Genomic DNA, 21,800 nt, shown 5'->3' with positions numbered 1-21,800 from the left:
CTTGAATCATTTCGCTAAAGATAAAGCCCAGGTAAAAAAAAATTCCCAATGTTGCTGGTAGGCGAATTGCTGCTTGCAACCTCCTTTTTTTAGCGTATGAAAGTGGCAAGGTAATTTAGAAGTTGTTAAAGAGATAATTATCATGACTAAAAATCACAATATTATCACTCAATTTAAAATTATCTTAACATCTCGCATACCCAACGGTCTAGAACTCTACTTACTCAACGGCCTCAACTACTCGGACCGATCATGTAAAATTTGGTCCAAACAAATATACATATTGATGTTTTAGAAAACGTATGATTTAATAAAATCATTGAGACGTGTACGAAAAACCTGAAAGTATTTTGAAAAATTAGCAGCAAAAAGAGAAATAACGATCGACTTATTTTCTGTTACAAAACCTGCTTGCCGATGTTTTCACTTGAACATCCCTTCCCCGCCACCCACAAACCTTTTTCGACCGCCATCTATGAAACCTTCCGTAACAAAGATATAAACAAAACCTATCGCAACTGCTACTCTGTCGATACCCACCTCATTTCTACCGCCATCTATGGATGTGGTCGCTGATAGGCCTGTGCGACCTAACAGATACAAACGAGTAATTTAGTACCGCCTCTTTTCAAACAACATCCATCAGAAACCATTCAGGTGTGCCAAGATCTGGTTACAATCTATAAATAGAATGAAGAAAATCAAGGGTGTGCAAACCCATTAAGATTTGAGGAACACAATAAGCAGAATAACCTTCTTAATCTACCGTTGTTTTACATACAAGGCTTAATCGGATAGACAAATAAATGAACAAAAGAACAAGGGACTGAAGCTACGGTTCTACATTATCCCACGTTTTTCTGTGCAGATCAGACAGCAGGAACAAAGACGAGTCACGACACAAGGAAGGCGCACTGTTTTCTTGCATGCTCTGGGATCAGCTTAACAAGCATTTCTGCGGGTACTCCCTTCAGTTCTAATCAATGCGAGATCATTAAAAAGAATTGCTAGTTAGGGTTTAGACTGCTCAAAGACTAAAACCAAACTGAACAATGTACAGTACAAAAAATAAACAACGCTTATTACCATGAGCCTTAAAGTTGAACAAAGGGGGAAGGAAGCGTCCATTTGGCAAGCGGGTGTTAGGGTCACGCAACTCGTCAAAGAAGGGATGAGCTAAGGCCTCCAACTGCATTGAAAACACATCGCTTTACATTAAAACTTGAGACTCCAGCAAGGCATAGGTAGGATGCATGATGATTAAGGACAGACTCCAGCAACATACATTCCACATATGGGACAGAAGAAAGAAGTATCAAATGGACTCCACATGGGCTTGCCACATGCAACAAACAATGAATGAGCATCTCTTAGGATGGGGACAATAACACCTAAACAGCTTGGCATACGTACAACTATAGCGAGTTTTGTTTTTTTTTGGGATAAACTGAGGCCTCTAGTGACTATAGATGAATGCAAAAACAGCCAGAAAGAGGAACACTGATAATGGACCCCATCAGAAATACTCACAGCTGTACTTCGAAGGTTTGGAGAGTACTGAAGCAGCCTTGATACGAGATCCACAGCTTCCGGGGGCATCCGCTTGTGGAATATCTGATCATCAATGATGTACAAAAGGATATTAACATTTAATTTTCTTGGAAAGAAAATAAACCACGAGTAATATCCCAAGTACCTTGTGCCACGGATGAGCTTTAATTTGGGGAAACTTAAACTCTGTGTAGTTAGGGTTCATGCACTTTATTTCCTCCCTCGTTGGGGTACCTAAAACCTGCATGAGAATTAAAAAAGTTATTATGAGAAAAATTACCATTATCCGAACAGCTTAAAGCCTTAAACTTGAAAATATCAAAGCTCACAATCACCTTGATTATTTCAACAAGCTGGTCTACTCCACTTTCTCCAGGAAACAGGGGCTGCCAGAAATAGGTATTACTTAATTAGCACATATATCAAAGCCTAAAGATGGAGGAAATTAAATCACTGAGGAATAATCTTACCTGTCCAAGCAGTAGTTCAGCTAGAACACAGCCAGCGGACCAGATGTCAATGGCTGTTGTATACTCGGTTGCACCAAATATAAGTTCAGGTGCTCGATAGTACCTAGAACAGATGTAAGATATGTTGGGTTCCCCTTTAACCTGTCATATGTACAACCCAGTCAGTTTTGCAAAATCACTCGCCACAGATAAAAGGAAAGTGTCTAGAAAATGTCAGGATGCAGAAAACAAACCAAGACTTTTGCACTCCCAAAGTCACAGATTTTAAGCTGGTGCGTATGTGGATTGACCTGTGAGAATGTGGATAGACAATCAATTAACCTATGCATGCACAGTAAGAACCAAAGTACAGAACAGAGCAAATATCAACATACCAACAAATTTTGCGGCTTTATGTCCCTGTGGCACACTCCAATAGTATTATGAATGTAAGCAAGAGCTCTACAAATCTGTAAAAATGCATACAGTATTAGATGAAAGAGCAAAAAATGACTGGGTCATATATATTAATCTCTGATAAATCATAAGAATTATGAAATATTTAGAGCATGATGCAGAGTTTCCTCAAAACATGTAGTGTGTTTCATGCAAACAGTTTAGGAAAAAAGAATATGTTGTAAAGAATTAAAATGACAAAAAATACCTGGTAAAAATAAAGTTTAACGTATATATGGGGCATCCTCTGGTTCATCTTACTATAGTGCTTGATCACCCTATGGGCAGTCTCGGGGACATACTCAAGTACGAGATTAAGATATAGCTCATCTTTTTCAGTAGTTGAAAAGAAACAATGTCTAAGAGATACAATGTTTGGGTGGTCTAGTAGACGCATAGTTTGCAACTCCCGATTCTTGTACCTCTTGTCTTGAAGAACCTTTTTAATAGCAACAGTTTCACCAGTTTCTAAGCACTTGGCCTGGAGAAATAAAATATCAAAATATCAATTCATTGACATAAAAAGAAACAAAACAATTCGGACAAAATTTGAAGTAACACAGCTGCAAACAGTTTATTGAGAATAAACACATACGAAAAAAAGTAAAATAAGAAATTACCTGGAAAACCAATCCGAAAGATCCATGTCCAACAACACGCTCAGCCATATAGCTGATTGTCTACAGTCATTGAAAGCAAAAGCATATCACCATCTATCTGAAACGCCTGAAACTACAAAATGCAGCTGCAGGAAAGGAAGAGAAAGCATTTCAAAAGCTTACCTGTTTTGGCTGGCCATTCTTTCCACCAATAGTTGTCACAATAATATGACCTGCCTCCGTTCCATTACCATTAACAACAGTTGCCTCCATTTCCTGTAAATAGGAAACGAAAATATATTCCAGATTTCAGAACCAAAAGGAGCTTGCGTAAAATGAAAGTTTGAGTACAAGCCATAAGAAGACGTCACATGGTTCACCTTGTCATCCCTAATTTTCATGTCATTCATCTCATTAGGCAAATTATCAACACCAGCTGCATTTCCAGTGGGCTCTCTTAGACCAGAAGCAGGAACCACGCTTACGGAAGCCATGAGCTCAAACAAAAGGAACTGAGCAAACCGCCTTCTAGATTCCTCTTCTCAGCTCAATCAAACAAATCAATAACTTCCCTGCCGAAAATACAACCGCGTATCATGCATTTACCCAAAATGCAGTTTATGTTAAGTATTACGCGGAATAATACATTTTCATAGGCAAAATGAACATGTTAGGAAATATCATAATTCAATATACAGCCCGGTGTGTAGTTCTGCTCGCCTACATTCCTTACTTGGTGAATCTATCAACTGTAGTTTGAAGGATATTAAATAATTAAACAAGAGTCGGAACTCAGAAGCCAAAGAATCCCATCCCTCCACACTTCAAAATAGTTAATAATTCAACGTTGGATTAAGCAATTCAATGAAATCAAATTATAATTCATAAACATTCAGCACAAGATCGAAAATTCAAAAAAAAAAAAAATTGAAAAAAAAGGAGAGATTTACCGATCGGCTGGGAAGCTGGCGGAGGTGAGGGAATCGCCGCGACGGAGACATGAGCCGGCGATTTGATGGCGAGGTGAAATTCTGAAACTTTGATGTCAATCAATCACTCAATCTAATTATTGATAGTTTTGTACAAGCGGAGAAAATAAATTAAGAGAAAAAGTGAGATTTTGAGATTTGGAATTTGGAGAAAATACAAGATTAATGAAATGGATTTGGTCTGGTTTGGTTTGGTTTGGTGAAGAAGGAGAGGAGATGGGGGAGAGAGATAGTAGGAGAGAGAGCGGGGCAGTCAAAACTCAAGGCACAAGAGAAGAGGAGAGCTCAAACATTTATGTCTGCTTTCTTAATAACTCTAATATTAATCACCAATTAATTATAAGTAATCAACTAATAATCTCTCTCTCTTTCTTTTCAACTTTCAACAGTCTCTCTCTGCCCTTTTTTGACCGTTCAAACCCCTCCGGGCCCCATTGGCCCCTTCCCCTTTGAAAAGTTTCTGTTTATTCACAATTATGATGGCAGTTGGAGAGTCGGAGACTTGGCTGCTCTTCCTCCCCCATCCCCATGTGACTTTCTTTGACTCTTTCTTAGGCCCAATTCTTATTCTGGCTTGTCAGCCCAGTCCTATTGGCCCACATTTGATTCCTCAAACCTGACTCCTCAACACATTAAAACATATTCAAGCAATATATTAACCTAAGTTTAGGGGTGGGCATCAAACCCACCAAAAGAAGTACAAATAACATAATTTCATACCCAATTCAAACCATATTGACTCGTTTGATTGGTTTCGACTAAGAAAAAAAGTCAAACAATTTGAAAACCAAACTGCATCGATTTACTCTTGGTTCAATGTGAATGGCTCTTGGATTAATGCTACTAGAAATATAGGTGCATTAGGAGTTCTTAGAGATAACATCGATGAATGGCTTGGCAAGTTCCCTGTCAACTTGAGCAAAGGGCAGGTGGTTGATGCTGAAATTTGGGGCTATATTTCGGATTGAAATTTGTAATTCACAAGTAAGATTATGTGTGGAGATGGATACTGGTCTAATGGTTATTTTAATAGATAATATGACTGATATCAACTTACATCCTCTTATCAACATCATTGATTAATGTAGACTACTTCTGACACACATAACCGAATGTGAGTTAGTGCATAACTTCTGAGAGAATAATATGGTGGCAGATGGCATTGCCAAGTGAAGTTATAATATGGATCTTGAGTACTATTATTTTAAGAATCCTTCTTATTGAATTGGATTGGAACTCAATTATTTGATGATATGTTGGGAGTCCCTAAACTCGAACTATATGTAATAACTTTGAGCTGGTTTTTGGGATGATCCATCTTCATATGTATAAAAAATTAAAAATTAAAAAACAAAAAAAAAGCCTGATTTAAAGTTGAAATTTTCCGAATGTGAAGTGTCCTTCATTTAAAGGAGCACAACAATAAACCTGGTTTAATATTGTAGGAAATAAGTTGAAAAACTATGAGAAAGCATGCTCACAAGTCACAACAACAGACTTAATCAAAGTAACACGACCAATCATTAAGAGAGAATGACCTTGCCATTGAGACATTCGAGAACATATTTTATTTGCTAAAGCTTGAAAATATTCCCTCTTAGGTTTGACTTTAAATATAGGAACCCTCAAATAAATAAAAGAAAGCTCATCGGCAGATACACGAAGCCAGGATAAAATAAGAGCACGACGCATGGATGCAGATTCCCAATATAAAAACGGAACTTAGCTTTACGAATAAGTTGGCCATAATTTATACCATATTCTTCAGTAAAATGCATAAGAGGTTTGCGCTTGTCACCTCTGCAGAAAAACCATAACGTCATCTACTTCGAGAATATGAGAAAGAGCAGTTACTCCATGAGGGGAAGAAATCAGTTTGAGCTTCCAAAAATTTACAGATCCACAAGGCCACGACTAAGAACCTCTTCAGGAAGGCAAAAAAGAATAGGGGAGAGAGGGTCCCCTTGACAAGCACCCATACTACATTTACAAAAATAACAGGAGAACAATTGAATAAAATAGACAATAGAGCAGGAGTAAGGATTGCACGAATCCATTGAACAAAAGTGACATGAAAACCAAAAGTTGTAAGCACTAGATCAAGAAAGTTCCAGTTGAGAGTATCAAAATCATTAGCAACATCAAACTTAATAATGACATTACCCCCAAACACTTATTGTCTAATAAATTAACACTCTCAAGGGGCAACAAAATACAATCTGAAATATGCCTGCCATTGGGAAAAGTATATCGATTCAGCAAAATGTTGGAAAATAGTTATTTGTTTAGTGTTTGGATTTGGGCTTAGCCTATTTGAATTAGGTTTTTGTTTCCTTACTTATTAGGGATTATGGTTAGTTTATTATAAATGAAGAGCTGTGTTATTCAGATATGATTAAGTCATTTACAATGTAGCATCTTGGAGTTTTATAACCGTTTCGGCATTCATATTTATTTAATAATATTCTATTTTGTAATCTTGTTACGTCGCGCACTATAATATTCAACTTGGTATCAGAGCAGGTTCAATCCTTCCCATTTAATCTGCTTGGTCGGGTTGGTATTCTGTTTGTCAATATGTATTCTTGTTTTTTGTTGTTAGTTTAGTTTGCAGAAGAAAACAAAAATCTGAGTTGAAGTTGTAGTCACCGCGTGCAGCCACACCGGTCAAGTCCATGCACTAGATCATGCCCGCAACCTAGCCTTGAACCTTCCCCTCCTCCAGATCCTGCCTCACTGTCTGCCTATCTTGCGTCGTCCCACCGCCTGTAATCCAACCCAGAATCCGACCTGTTGCTACAAGCTTGCACAGACCCCATCACTCGCTGTTGCACCACTCTGCAAGCCTGGAAATCAGAATCTCCCATTGCGTCCAGTTCTATGTGACATGAACCCAGCACCAGCAGGTCGTCGCAGCCACCTCACATCTTTGTCTAAACCACCGCAACCAGACCCCTACATCCACGAGTCCGATCTGCTTGCCTCGACCTGTAACTAGAAGCCCAGAAATTCCCGCCGGTCCTACCCACTACCATTAACTGAACCACGATTGCTGCATTCCATGGTTTGCATGATCGGGGAGAAGACATCCACCATGAAACAAAAAAAAAAGGAAGAAAGGGGGAAAAGAAAAAAAAGAAAAATGGAGAGAAAAACAGAGAGAAGTAGTTAGGTTTTGAGCCCCACACGGGCCAGGAAGAAAATTTGCTGTTTGTGTGTTTGGGCTTTTTGAGGCCCACACGGATAACATGAGAATAACCTGCTGTTGGAGCTTGTTGTTGTTCACCGCAACAATCGCTCGAGTGCTTGGATTGGTGGTCATTCGAGTGACGTTGTGAATGTGGTAAACTGATTTTTTTGCTTGTTTGTTCCAAAGTTGGTTCGGAAGTTCGCACTGGCTTTGGAATCTTGCACTTGCATCGATTGTCTTGTCGTGTCTGTCTAACGGAGCTTGCCTTGTCGTGTCCGCTAAACGGAGCTTGCATCCACATCTTGTTTGCAAACTCTTATCATGTGCCGCCATGAGTTTGACCGTGTTGGGAAATAGTTATTTATTTAGTGTTTGGATTTGGGCTTAGCCCATTTGAATTATGTTTTCGTTTCCTTGTTTATTAGGGACTAAGGTTAGTTTGTTATAAATAGAGAGCTTTGTTATTCAGAGATGATTAAGTCATTCACAATATAGCCTATTGGAGTTTTATAGCCGTTTCAGCATTCTCATTTATTTAATAATATTATATTTTGTAGTCTTATTCCGTCATGCATTCTGATATTCAACTCAAAATAGTTCAAGCTGTCACATGAGCAAGTCTAAAAATAAAATTAGCCATAGCTATTGGGCAAAATTGCAAAATTGCAAAATAGAATCTGCCTTTTGAACCTTGGAAATTAGAGCAACAAAACTTGAATTCATTTTAGAGAGAATATAACATGCCCAAAGAAACGTTGGACAGCCAAAGAAACGTTGGATAGAATCTTGTTTTCGGTTGTGCTTAAATGACTTTCTCTTTGTCCGAGTACAATGCATATTAACATTCTGCCTTATCGAAATACTAGGAAGTTCAACGTGATGTCTCTAAATATGTTTATCTATTGGGCCTCTTTTTTTTTTTTTTTTTTTTGACCATTTAAAACTATGGTCTGCTGGTATTATTCTATATTTGTAAGTGAAATGTCTTAGGTTCGATTCTTGCCAAAAGAGAATTTGAACCACATTATTTTTAACACATTGTGAGGCTTAGCTAACTCTTTCACACCTGCAAGGTCCATTTCTCTCATCAATATGAGTTTCATACTTAACAAGTGTGTATAATATCATTTGTTAAAAAAAAAAAATAGTTATTCTTTAGTGGCGTTTAGAGTAACTTTGCATTAATTTTTTTGCGTACCATTCTATTGTTCATGGACAATGCTTGGTTAGTGGTATATTTACTTCAAGATTAAATTGTAGCAATGATCTCTTAACTAAAAATTCATTACCGTTGGTCCCTCAACTCATCAAAATGTGTAGCTATGATATTTTTTCGTTAATTTTGTCAAAATGATTTATGTTGGAAGAACTATTGCTACCATTGAGGTCCCTTAACTCATCAAAACGTGTAGCTATGATTTTTTTCGTCAATTTCGTCAGAATTTTGTCAAAATGAGTTATGTTGGAAGGACCATTGCTACAACTGGGTTAAAGTCAAGGAACCATTTTTCCAGTTGGATTAAAGTTGAGGGATCAATGGTAATAGATTTTTAGTTGAGAGACCATAGTTGCACGTTTTGATGAGTTGAGGGACCAATGATAATGTATTTTTAGTTGAGGAATCATTACTCCAATTGAGTTAAAGTTAAGAAATCATTACTATAATTTACTCTTACTTCAATTAATGGTTAAATTAACAGGGTTGGTGTAGTCGTAAGGACCTAAACAAGTGGGCTTTTTTTATCTCTCCCCACATTCTCGTTCATTTCTTCCTACTCTCCGCTCTTTATCCACGATCCACCTTCATCTTTCCCATTCCTTCATATTCCTCCCTTCTCTCTATGAAGAAAAAAAAAAAAACTAGAACTAAAAAGTAAATTCATAGTTACCAAATGATCCCATAAAATTTCAATAATATACATAAAATATGTTTGGAAAAACGTAATGAGTTTAAGACGTTTTTCTTTAACTGCACATTGAACTAATGAATGGTCAATAGCCGGTTTGATTTTTTCGTAATTAATTTTTGGTTTTTACTTATTGTGCGGATGATAGAAGAGAAATACATGGAAGAGAACAAATGTTTCGTTAGATAACCATTTCGTTTTTAGTTTTTATTTTTTTGAAAATTGAAATCTTGTTTGGTAACTAGTTTCAGTTTTCTTTGATTTTTCACTTTTTAGTTTTTCAGTTTTTAAAAGAGTGAAAGCTAAAAGCTAAAAACTAAAAACGAAATGGTTATCAAATAGCTCATAATTTAAGTTGTTTTTCACTTTTAAGATATTATTTTCATTAATTCATGCTTATTTATTCTCCTCTCTCCAATTCTCCTAATTCATCCCTCATTTCTCTTGTATACTTCTCTCAAAGCCAAAAATAAATAAAATTATCAACTAAAATTGAAATAGTTATGAAACGTATCTTAAATTGTGTTCAACACAAATTAGGGAAACTAACAAACTATGAAAGTGTTGCTTAATGCTTACACTAATCAAGTGATTGTTTGTAATCGAGGCAAACCAGCCCTAAACCATATAAATAAAGACATATAATTGTAGGTTTTTGGTGGTCCACGCACCATGAAGTTACCGGTTGTATCTAGAACCGATAACCCTAACATAGGAGGAGCATTAATTTGCGGTTGAGACATCAATAAGTCAATTCCATATGTGATTAGTGTGGCTTGACCGGTCGGATTACCGAACCCACTTCCACTTTAGCATTTTAGCCAAGATTTAATAATTAATTTTAGAGAACTTTAACGAAAAGTTTATAGTACTGTTCATTTTAACGAAAAATCATATTTTTACACTAAATAATCAATAATGGTACTATTTATTTTACTCTTATTTTTTCCTTATCGTTAGAACTTAAAATTTTCAAACATTTTTCATTAATTTTCCTTTAATTTTATGGCATAAGTGAAGATAAATGGTGTGTCACCTAATCACACACATCTAGTGCTAACAAAGGAAGATAATTGGCATTTGGGCGGAGCCACTTGTAAAACGTCAGCTGATGTTCTCCGCAAACCCAAATAATTGGGCACCTAGTACTAGGCCTGATAGGCTCATCCTAACCAGGATAAGAATAACGAGGTACAATAATTACAGCTACTGAATGCCAGAATCCAGAAACAATAATTCTGGTGATTGCTATGCCACCTGGCAATCATGCATGCAAAGAAAGGAATTTTTTTTAATTGTGACGGAAATATAAGTAGTACATCACGTATTTTAATAAGAATGATGATGAAGTTATTAACTTTTTAGTACACATATTCTATCTTTTGCTTAGTGATATATAATATATCATCCCGTATATTAGTTACACTGAAAAATCTCTATGTATAAAGGATTTTACTTTGCCGGTCAATAATTGTGTAGAAGGATCGACTGAAACAACAACAAAAAACACGTTGGTGTTGGAGGTTGTAAGGAAGAAGAGAATACTAAGGGCGTGTTTGTTTGACCTTCTTAGGGGGGACTGGACTGGACTACACTAATTGGTATTGTAGTCTGATGTTTGGTAGGGGCAAGGATTAGGTTTAATGGGATTAGATCCGACTCGCACGGATTAAACCCCTCGATAGGAGTTCTTAGCGAACCACCCCAAAAACGTCCGGATTCGTAAGACCTCATCCCTCACGTCGTCCTCCTCATCCGATTGCGCTCTTGCGAGAAAGAACCTCGGTCATCCTAGGAGAGAGTGTCGTCGACGTCCTCCTCCCTCACGTCGTCCTCCTCATCCTCATCTCTGCGTCCTGCTCACCGTCAGCTGCATCCTGGTCGCCCTCATCTGCATCCTGCTCCTCATCTGTTCCTCTCGTCGTCCGCTCCCTCGTCTTCACGTAACAGATCTGCTCGCCCTCATCTGCCTCCAGTTGTCTGGTAAGCTTCGATTGTTAGATTTTTTTCGTCGATTTGGGTGGATTTTTTTCGTCGATTTGGGCAGATTTGTTTTGGGTTTGAGCTTTATTTGATTCTGCAGTTGAACAAATTTTAGGGTTTTGATATTTAGGTTGAGATTAGAAATTGGGGTTTTCATAAAGCTTGGAATTTGGGGTTTGAAATTGAGATTAGAAATTTGGAATTTGGGGTTTGAAATTTGGAATTTGGGGTTTGAAATTTGGAATTTGTGTGTGTATGTAAGTATGCAGTAGAAATTTGGAACTTGGGGTTTGGAATTTGGGGTTTTCATAAAGCTTGGAATTTGGGGTTTGAAATTGAGATTAGAAATTTGGAATTTGGGGTTTCAAATTTAGAATTTGGGGTTTCAAATTTGGAATTTGGGGTTTTCATAAAGCAGTGTGTGTGTGTGTGTGTATGCAGTGTGTGTGCGTGTGTATGTATGTATGCAGTGTGTGTGTGTGTGTGTGTGTGTGTGTGTGTGTGTGTATGCAGGGTGTGTGTGTGTGTGTGTGTGTGTGTGTATGTATGCAGGGTGTGTGTGTATGTATGCAGGGTGTGTGTGAGTGTATGTCAGTGTGTGAGAGTGTGTATGTCCGTGTGAGTGCAGTGTGTGCATCTGACCAGTGTGTGTGTGTGTGTGTGTATGTATGTCGTGTGTGTGTGTATGTATGCAGTGTGTGTGTGTGTGTGTGTGTGTGTGTGTGTGTGTGTGTGTATGCAGTGTGTGTGTGTGTGTATGTATGCAGTGTGTGTGTGTGTATGTATGTATGTATGCAGGGTGTGTGTGAGTGTATGTCCGTGTGTGAGAGTGTGTATGTCCGTGTGAGTATGTGTGTGAGTGTGTATGCAGTGTGTGAGTGTGTATGCAGTGTGTGTGTGTGTATGCAGTGTGTGCATCTGACCAGTATGTGTGCAGTGTGTGCATCTGACCAGTGTGTGTGTGTGTGTATGTATGCCGTGTGTGTGTGTGTGTATGTATGCAGTGTGTGTGTGTGTGTGTGTGTGTGTACGTATGCAGTGTATGTGTGTGTGTGTGTGTGTGTATGTATGTATGCAGTGTGTGTGTGTGTGTATGTATGTATGCAGTGTGTGTGTGTGTATGTATGTATGCATGGTGTGTGTGAGTGTATGTCCGTGTGTGAGAGTGTGTATGTCCGTGTGAGTATGTATGTGAGTGTGTATGCAGTGTGTAAGTGTGTATGCAGTGTGTGTGTGTATGCAGTGTGTGTGTGTGTATGTATGCAGTGTGTGTGTGTGTGTGTGTGTATGTATGTATGCAGGGTGTGTGTGAGTGTATGTCCGTGTGTGAGAGTGTGTATGTCTGTGTGAGTATGTGTGTGAGTGTGTATGCAGTGTGTGTGTGTGTGTGTATGCAGTGTGTGTGTGTGAGTGTATGTCCGTGTGTGAGTGTGAGTATGTCCGTGTGTGTGTGTTAGTGTGAGTGTGAGTGTGAGTATGTATGTGTATTTTGCACATTTGTCCATGAGTGTGTGTGTGTGTGTGTACTTGGTTTATAACCATGATATTACAATGTGAATGTTTTGTATTGTGTGGGGTTGATGCTGAATTGCAATTTTTTGTGGTTGTTGGTTGCAGAGAAGAGGAGCATAAACGGAAGGCTAAGGCTAAGGCTACTGCATTACAGGTGTCCTTTAATTTCCCTCTTCACATGCAATGCCTAGCAATGATAGCAATCCTCATACTAGTGTTCTTAGACACATGTTTATAGATGTATAAGAGTAGAACATTTTGAATATGATGCATCGGGTTAATGATAACTTTTTTTTTTTCAACGCCACCTGTATATTTGTTGCCTCGGGTTAATGATAACTTTTTTTTTTTCAACGCCACCTGTATATTTGTTGCCTCGGGTTAATGATAACTTTTTTTTTCAACGCCACCTGTATATTTGTTGCCTCGGGTTAATGATAACTTCTTTTTTTTTCAACGCCACCTGTATATTTGTTGCCTCGGGTTAATGATACCTTTTTTTTTTCCAACACCACCCGTATATTTGATGCCTCGGATTGTGACTTCGCTAGTTACTTTGATCTAGTTCATTTCGTATCATAATCACTTCATTTCCATCACCCTTAATAACAGTAAATATTACATATATAATGTCCTTAATTTGTTTTTTGTTTGGATAGATATGGATCGAAGGAAGCTTTTATTGATCTTATTGTTAGAGATGTCTTATTTGGAGACAATTTGCATTTGTACGATTCTTGTATTGATGATGCTACGTGGCAAACAGAGACATGTTGAACGACCCACATTGACTAACCGTTCACTTATTAGACGAGAGATTAGTTTGTGTTATCTGAATGGTATAATAGGGAATACTGATACTGAATGTGTCAACGAATTGAGAATGGATAGAAGGACTTTTGGCATATTATGTGACTTACTTCGTCAAGATGGGAGGGTAAAAACTGATGGTTTGGTGTCTGTATAGGAGCAGGTGTGTATGACTTTACAAATATTAGCACATCATACTAAGAATCGTAGTGTTGGCGGTAGATTTTATAGGTCGGGAGAGACTATAAGTAGGTATTTCAATATCGTATTGCAAGGAATTTTGCGATTACAAGGTATCTTACTAAAAGTCCCTCAACCTATGCCTATTGATTCTACAGATCCTAGGTGGCGATGTTTTAAGGTATGATGAGAATTTTTTTTCATTTTCCCTAAGCTTTAACTCTTCATTCCCTTTGTATAAATTAACAAAAACTTTGTTTTTTTTTTTTTTTTAAGAATTGCTTGGGAGCATTGGATGGAACACACATTGATGTGCATGTACCTGAAATTGACAAACCAAGATACCGAACAAGAAAGGGTCAAGTCGCAACTAATGTGTTAGGTGTGTGTTCAGGAGATATGCAGTTCATATATGTGTTTCCGGGGTGGGAGGGTTCCGCATCAGACTCTAGAGTGCTACATGATGCAATTACTAGGCCTAATGGTTTTAAGGTACCAGCGGGTAAGACTATTACTTAGTCTCAACTTTGTAAGTTAGGTCTAGTTCTATTTGTCAACTACAAAACACTAATAAGGTCTGTTTTTTTTTTCATTAGGTTATTATTACCTTGTAGATGATGGTTATACAAATGGTGAAGGATTCCTTGCACCTTATAGAGGAATACCTTATCATTTATCTGAATGAGAGGGACGAACACCTTCTAATAAGGAAGAATATTTTAACATGAAGCATTCTAAGGCAAGGAATGTAATTGAATGCTGTTTTGGCTTGCTAAAAGGAAGGTGGTCGATACTAAGGAGTCCATCTTTCTATCCGATAAGGACACAAGGTCGAATAATTACCGCTTGTTGCCTACTACACAATCTTATTAGGCAAGAGATGTCTGTAGATCCAATGGAGAATTTGCCAATAATAGAAGATGGACAAAATACAGAAGAAGGTGAATATGTTGGTAGTGTTCAAACATCTGACCAGTGGACTGCAAAGAGAAATGACATGGCTCATGAAATGTATAACGAGTGGAGAGCAATTAGGAACCAGCAACCGAACTAGCTATATGTGTTAATGATAACATTTTATTTTAGTATTCCTTTTTATCATGCATTTGTTAGATATTAGCACAATGATTGGATGATATGCAAATTAATTGGATATTATGCAAGTTGATTGGATATTATGCAAGTTGATTGGATATTATGCAAATTGATTATTTGTATGGTATTTTCCTTCATTAAAATATTTTTTGTTTAGGTATGGATAACGAAAATATTTTGAATGCTACTCAAGAGCCAAAAGGAAGAAGGCGTAAATGGGAAGCATTTGAGGAAGAAGTATTACTATGAGTTCTTGAAGATTTTGTTGCTCGGAAGCAACGATGTGACACCGGTGCTTTCAAACAAGGTACTTTGGTTGAAATAGCAAAAGCTGTTAATGTTTTATGTCCTCGTTCAAATATAACGGCAAATCCACATATTGAGTCCAAGTTGAAGAAATGGAAAAAAACATATAGTATGGTCGTTGACATGATAAACACAAGTGGATTTGCATGGAATGATGTCAAAAAGTGCGTTGAAGTTGACAGTGATGACTCATGACAAACTTATGTGCAGGTTCATATCCTATTTTATTTATACATTAGTTATATTATTGCTGCTATATTTGTTACGCATGCTAAATTTTAGTTTTGCTATGTTGATATAATCTTAGAGAAATAAAGAAGCCGATGGATGGAGAATCAAACCTTTTCCACTGTTTGATAGATTTGCATATATATTTGGAAAAGATCGGGCTACGGGTAATGTAGCCGAAACCCCTGCTCAAATGGTGGAGGAACAAAGTCATGATCATGTTGGTGAAAATGATATTGGAGGTGAAAATTTTGTTTCTTCAATGAACCAACAAAGCCAACAAAGCACCCCATCTGAAAATAGCCAAAGAAAGAGGAAAAGAGCTGTGGGAAGTTCAAGTGATGGAACCGAGGCAATTATCAGTGGACTGAAAGATTTTTATGTTGAAAGTGGGAAGAGGATGCAAATGGTAACTGAAGCTTTAGTTCAAGGTACTGCAGATCATACTGACATAGCTAATGAACTTGAAGCAATGGGTCTCTCTCCTATGGATCAAATTGATGCATTGTCTCTTATTTTGGATAAACAAAAAAATGTGGGAGTGTTCAGGGCAATCAAACCGGAACTCAAGAAAGTGTTCGTCCAAAGGCTTTTAAGCGACAACGCAAGCGGATGAGGATTTTGGCTAATGTTAACATGGATGTATTTTATTAATGTTAACATGGATGTATTTTATTAATCATACAATCTTATGTTATGGCTTATAACTTAGCTTTGCACTAGTATTTTGGCTTATGTTAACTAGCCATTTTGTAAATTATGGAGATCTATTTTGGCTAATGTTAACTAATGTTAACTAGGATTTTCTAAATTATGGAGATCTTCTTATGTACTTGTATTTGTTGAAGTTGCATGTATTGGGCACTATTATTTTTCTTCTGTTGGGTGATAGAGTTTAAACCAAGCTACATTTGCAAATTAAACCCAATTCTATTAGCAGGTAATAGAAACAAAACAATTGTCAATTTTTTTTAAGATTCATAATATACATGGCAAAAATATGCTCCAATTAACCCATATCATGAGATTTGTAGCATTACTCTATTACACAATGGCAAAAATTTGTAGTCCTAGTCTAAGCAAACACAAATCTGGTGAACAGTACTGTTTTTCTTATCCTGCTTCTTAGTCCGACATTACACCAAACACTTCACTAAGTTAGTCCAGCTTAGTCCAGTCTAAGCCAGTCCAGCTTAGTCCCGGCAGCTAGTCCAGTTCGAGACAGTCCGAAGCAACAAACGCACCCTAAAGAGATTCTTATAAAAACTAATATTTTATAATATTAATACGAAAATTAATATTAAATAGTGAAAATAACAAATAATTTATTAAAAAAAATCACATTTTAAAAGAATCGTTTTAGTATTTTTTAGGATAAATTATACATAATTACCTCAACTATTGAGTTATTAACAGTTTCATACCTCGTATTTAAAAAGTTTCAATGTCATACTTCATCTACGAATTTGTTACAATTTCATACTTTCCGTTAGTTGTCTGTTAATTCCTTCGTTAAATGTTGACGTGGCTTGAGGCATGACCAATTTTTTATCATAAAATTAATTGAATATTAAAAAATAATAATTAGAATAATAAAAAAAGCCTCAGCCTTCTTCTTCCCCGCTCCCACCCCAACCCAAAAACCCAGCTCACCCAAAACCAGACCCCCCCCACACCAAAACAAAAAACAAATCCCAAATTCCCCCAATTTTCAAAATTCAGAAACCCACAAATTCCTCCAATTTTCAAATTCAAATACCTCTTATCCTGGAAGAAGAAATCCAGTCCCTCCTCCGCCTCCACCGCCGCCGCCGCACCCCACCCAGCCTTCACCCCACGCATTCGCGATCCCCCTCCTTCCACTCGCACGCCCAGATCGCCGAGCTCGACCAGGCCATTATGAGCAACCTGCGGCATCCATCCTCAGCCTTCGGATCCGGTTCCTCTGGACCGTGCCGTCGGGGTTCGACCCTCGCCGTCTTTGGCTCGCTTTCACGGCGCTCTCCCTTTGTCCCTTTGCCGCACGATTTGGGATTTGTTTTTGGGGAAGAAAATGTGTGAGAAAATGTGTGAGGCGAGGGAAAGAGGGGGGGGGGTTGCGGGGGAGGTGGGGGTGGGATTATGGGTTTGGAATTTGGGGGGCCCTGGGGGGGGGGACGGGTCGAAGGGGAAGATGGGAAGGGGATGGGGATTTTCCCCCGGGGGGGTGAGGGCGGCGTGGGGAAGGGGATCTGGTGTGGGTTTGGATTTGTTTGGTTTTTTAAAAATATTTAACTAATTTTTTAAAATAAAAAATGGTCCTGCCTCATGACATGTTAGCATTTAACATAGGAGTTGACAGACAATTGACGGAATGTATGAAATTGTAACAAATTTTTAAATGAGATATGACATTAAAACTTTTAAAAAATGATGTATAAAACTGTTAATAATTCAATAATTGAGATAATTTTGTGTAAGTGGAAAAAGTTTTGTTGAGAAGAGACAGTGGGCGTGTTTTGCATCACACCGTCCCGGTATCTCGACGTGGAACCTACCTCTCGTTCGAGCGCGTTTGACGAGTTAGATGAAAACATTCAACGACAGCCTGCTGAATGTATGCCGTTTACTCTAAAAGAACAGGGGTTAGAGGGGCATTTCCGTCCCATCAAGCACCCTGCAACGTCAGCACACAATTTTGTAATGCGTGAACGCTGACATTTCTTGTTCAAAGTTCCTACACGGCAATAGCGACTTATTTCCTAAAATACCCTTTGCTCAAGTATAAATTGCTTGGAAATTATCGTCACTCACTATTTTAATTTAAAGATGTATTGTCTCCCCATGTAACAAGTATTAGTGGATCAAAACGTTACACTAAAAAATTGAGTGTAATTTTACGGCTGATGAGTTAGTCAAATTAATTTTAAATAGTGAAATGGATCTTCAAAAGCTTGCAATAATTGTATTTTTTTCTTAATTTAAACTCTTTTCAATGACTAATTTGAGTCGTTAGAGCTAAATTAGTTTTTCAGTGTTTTATTTTTCTCTTTTTTCATGTTAAAAAAAAAAAACTTATTATCTGGATGGCATTAGGAAAACTGAAAAGTCAACTCGGCAAGCAACAGCTTATTCGTGCTGGAGTCTAGAGAGGGAATGAAGGGCATTTGAGTAATATCGACGAAACATCCCAAAGGTCACGCGGTAACCGGTCTCGCCAAATCACCCGACCCTATATATACCGGTTCCACCACGACTATCCCGATTTTTGCTGATTCAGCGAAAGAAAAGGAAAAACGAACCGAAAGTGCGAGAAAATTTTCCAGAAACCGCGAGAAAAAAAACAAAAAAAAAATCATCGGATTCTCTTCCTCCTCGTCTCCCTCGTCGACGTCGTTGGTTGTCGAAGTTTTGTTCGAGTTTAACAACGTTGTGGGATCGTGATATTGTCTGGGGGTGTTTGTTTGCGTGGCATGATTTGATAGAAAATGGTGGCAGAAGCTAAGGTTGTGTGTCAGCAGAGCGTGCCGGTGCTGGATGTTCAGTACTTTACCAAAAATGTTCAGGAAGTTGAAGATGTAGTTGCAGTTACCCAATCGATTTCGTCGCCCAAGAGTTTTGACCGGAGTCGTTCTTCGGAACCGGACTCCGCCGCCGCTCTCTTGAGCTCGCAAGCCGTCGTGAGTTTTCTGAACCTCAAGTTCCCTGCTTTTGGACTATTTAATCTTTTGGTTGTTAAACTCCATGTGGGTTTGTTTGTTTTTACTTTTTAGGTGATCATGCATCTGGGTTTTGAAATTTGATGATTTGGGTTCTGACTTTTCGAAATTGGGTTTTTGCTTACCGAGAAATTCTGCTATCACATATGAGAAATTAGGATTGTATTGTGTTCAACTGTTCTAAAAATCCCGACGCTAGACGGATGACTCCCACCCCGATATATGCGGGTTTGAAAATTAAGAAATGACTTTTTGGCCTACCCCTAGACCGCTGGGCACTAGTCCAGACACGCTAGGCACTTGTGATTGATTAGAAAAAAAATAGATAATTTTTATTTTTTATTTTATTTTTCTTAATAAATTGTAGGAAACTTGTTGAATACTTAAATGAACACACATTATATGTTTATTTCTTATGTTTTTATTGTGTTCCAATACATCAAAGTATATATATCATTTTATGTGGTAGTTTATGATGAAATTATATATATTGTAAGTATAAACATATAGTTATTTACAAATCTACCTAACCGCCTAGGCGCTAGACTCTAGCCCACCACCTGAGTAGCGCCTAACCTGTTTTAAAATCTTTCATCAAAACATTAGTTGAGTTTTGATGTAGATGAAATTGTAGTAAATTTCTAGTCTAATAAGGCGGGACTTTTGGTAACCTTGATGTGATGATATTATCACTGCTTAAGTATATTTGTGAGCATAGAACTATCCGATCATTGTCAAACTTATCCGTTATGAATTGCCTAGTAAATTGAAAATATGACCTGTATAAAATTAAGTTTGCAAAAGCTCGGACTGTTGCGGTTTCGTACATTCTCTTCATATATGTCGTGTGCCTTGGAACTTCAGCAGGGTAAATTGTTGCTCATTAACAACTATTCTTGCAAGCAGGATTAGTAGTTTTTGTGTTTCAATTGAAATCTTGGCGTTTAATTTCTCTGTCATTACTCCTTTTCAGGATGCTAAACCTGCAGACAAAATTCCAGATTTGGTTCCTGCCTCGGCTGACCAGCAATTCTTCCCCAGGCTGCGTTCTGGTAGCTTTGCTGACATTGGACCCCGTAGATACATGGAAGATGAACATATTCTAATAGATGATCTATCTTCACACTTGGGACCACTCTTTAGTTTTCCCAAGCCAAATGCATTTTATGGGGTAATATATCGCTTTGGACTTGTAATTGCGATGGCCTTGAATTTGGTTGATTCTTTGTTTGGAGCTAACTGTGGTTGAAAATGTCATATAGGTATTTGATGGACATGGAGGACCTGAAGCAGCTGCTTATGTCCGGAAAAATGTGCTCAGACTCTTTTTTGAAGATGCCAATTTTCCCCGAACTTCTGATGTTGATGAAATTTTCTCAGAGAAGCTTGAGAACTCCCTCCGCAAGGCATTTCATGTGGTTGACCTTGCTTTGGCTGATGACTGCAGTGTAAGCAGTTCTTCGGGGACAACAGCATTAACTGCTATGATATTTGGAAGGTATACTTCTGCTTAAAATCTTTTTCCGCTCTTTCCACTGAAAAAGAGGATCTGTTTCCTTGTTGTAACTAGACTTCACTTCCAAAATTTACTATTGACTAGTATTTTCTTCTATCCACAAAATTATGTGGCTATGTTTTACCCTTTCGAACTGGTAGGTCTTGTATGATTGGTCAACCTGTTGCATTGATTTAAGCTATCCCGAGTGAGAGGTTTATCTTAGTTGTTACAGACCTTGTTAGTGTTGCCATTTGTGTCTCTCTGTCTCTGTCCATGCTATATTTTTTATTCTCTCATTGTAATTGACCTTGTCATCGTCTTCTCCAGGCTTTTAATGGTGGCCAATGCTGGGGACTGCCGAGCAGTACTCTGTCGGAAAGGAGAAGCAATTGATATGTCTCAAGACCACAGGCCAATATATCCCACAGAAAGGAGGCGGATAGAAGAATTAGGTGGATATGTTGATGATGGGTATCTGAACGGTGTCTTATCAGTTACCCGAGCATTAGGCGACTGGGACATGAAGTTTCCTCGTGGATCTTCGTCGCCCCTTATCGCCGAGCCAGAGTTCAGGCAGGTGGTTTTAACAGAGGATGACGAGTTTCTAATTATAGGGTGTGATGGGATTTGGGATGTGATGTCTAGTCAGCATGCTGTTAGCCTTGTTCGCTGCGGGCTGAGGCGTCATGACGACCCCGAGCAGTGTGCCAGGGACCTTGTCATGGAGGCTCTTCGCCTCAACACGTTTGATAACCTCACGGTGATCGTTGTATGCTTCTCCCCCCTTGATCACCGGGATCTATCACCACAGCGAGAACGGAGATTAAGGTGCTGCAGCCTTTCTGCTGAGGCCCTTTGTAGCTTGAGGGCCTTGTTGGACAGTAGTGCCGGTAGCTGATTGTACATGCAATTTTTCAGTAAGGGTCTTCCTCGTAAGCGACCGTGCATTGTTTCGGCTGCTTCAGTCGCGAGATAAAAGAGCAGCTAGCAGTTTTGTAGGTGTTTGGATTACTCGTGTATACCTCGGTGAATTCAGGATTGATGTACATACATAAGAAAGGGGGTGTGGATCGGATGGCGTGGTGTTGTAAAAAGATGCATGTTGTTGATACATTCTTTCTTTTAGTTAGTCCAGTGTGATTGTATAGTCCATCCGATGTAGCCCTTTTCTAATCCGGTCATGTGTATTTATGTATATTAGTGGGATCTTCATTTTCTTTTGGCTTTCTTTCTTTCTCGAGTATGCTTTTTCCTTTTGGCACTTGGCTATCAACAAATAACGCATAAGTTATTCGCAGCATTTGACAAACGCTTGTCTGGACCAGTCAGTAGAATTGGAAATTGACAGT

At 38.2% G+C, this 21,800-nt stretch overlaps 2 protein-coding genes and 1 long non-coding RNA gene across 5 annotated transcripts; 2 read left to right on the top strand and 1 right to left on the bottom strand.

Annotated features, from left to right (window-relative positions):
• Nucleotides 1-625: 625 nt before the first annotated feature.
• Nucleotides 626-4,380, bottom strand: LOC103444293 (glycogen synthase kinase-3 homolog MsK-3). Its single transcript, XM_008383230.4, has 13 exons — nt 4,006-4,380; nt 3,436-3,627; nt 3,239-3,331; nt 3,077-3,136; nt 2,665-2,937; nt 2,396-2,470; nt 2,255-2,311; nt 2,022-2,162; nt 1,887-1,937; nt 1,697-1,792; nt 1,531-1,614; nt 1,087-1,189; nt 626-976 (listed from the first exon to the last, which is right to left on the bottom strand). Exons 2-13 carry the CDS (start codon nt 3,547-3,549, stop codon nt 894-896), a joined length of 1,230 nt encoding a protein of 409 aa, XP_008381452.3. The 5' UTR covers nt 3,550-3,627; nt 4,006-4,380; the 3' UTR covers nt 626-893.
• A 6,315-nt stretch (nt 4,381-10,695) lies between these two features.
• On the top strand, nt 10,696-16,087 carry LOC139187994 (uncharacterized). Of its 3 annotated transcripts, XR_011571055.1 has the most exons (5): nt 10,978-11,124; nt 12,742-12,790; nt 13,296-13,807; nt 13,903-14,128; nt 14,223-14,857. It is a non-coding gene; the product is annotated as an uncharacterized lncRNA (long non-coding RNA). The 3 variants fall into 3 exon arrangements; XR_011571053.1 differs by having other exon boundaries at nt 10,696-11,124; nt 12,742-13,807; nt 14,223-14,859; XR_011571054.1 differs by lacking the exons at nt 13,296-13,807; nt 13,903-14,128; nt 14,223-14,857 and adding exons at nt 14,879-15,237; nt 15,335-16,087.
• Nucleotides 16,088-18,494: 2,407 nt separating this feature from the next.
• On the top strand, nt 18,495-21,672 carry LOC103421922 (probable protein phosphatase 2C 49). The gene is made up of 4 exons (XM_008359966.4): nt 18,495-18,914; nt 19,927-20,124; nt 20,216-20,451; nt 20,779-21,672. The coding sequence occupies exons 1-4, from the start codon at nt 18,723-18,725 to the stop codon at nt 21,347-21,349; spliced, it is 1,197 nt and encodes a 398-aa protein (XP_008358188.3). The 5' UTR covers nt 18,495-18,722; the 3' UTR covers nt 21,350-21,672.
• Nucleotides 21,673-21,800: the final 128 nt, after the last annotated feature.

Source organism: Malus domestica, chromosome 09, assembly GCF_042453785.1.
Source record: "Malus domestica chromosome 09, GDT2T_hap1".
NCBI lineage: Eukaryota > Viridiplantae > Streptophyta > Magnoliopsida > Rosales > Rosaceae > Malus > Malus domestica.
Note: the sequence above shows the minus strand (reverse complement) of the source record. Positions and strands in the feature narration are given on the sequence as shown.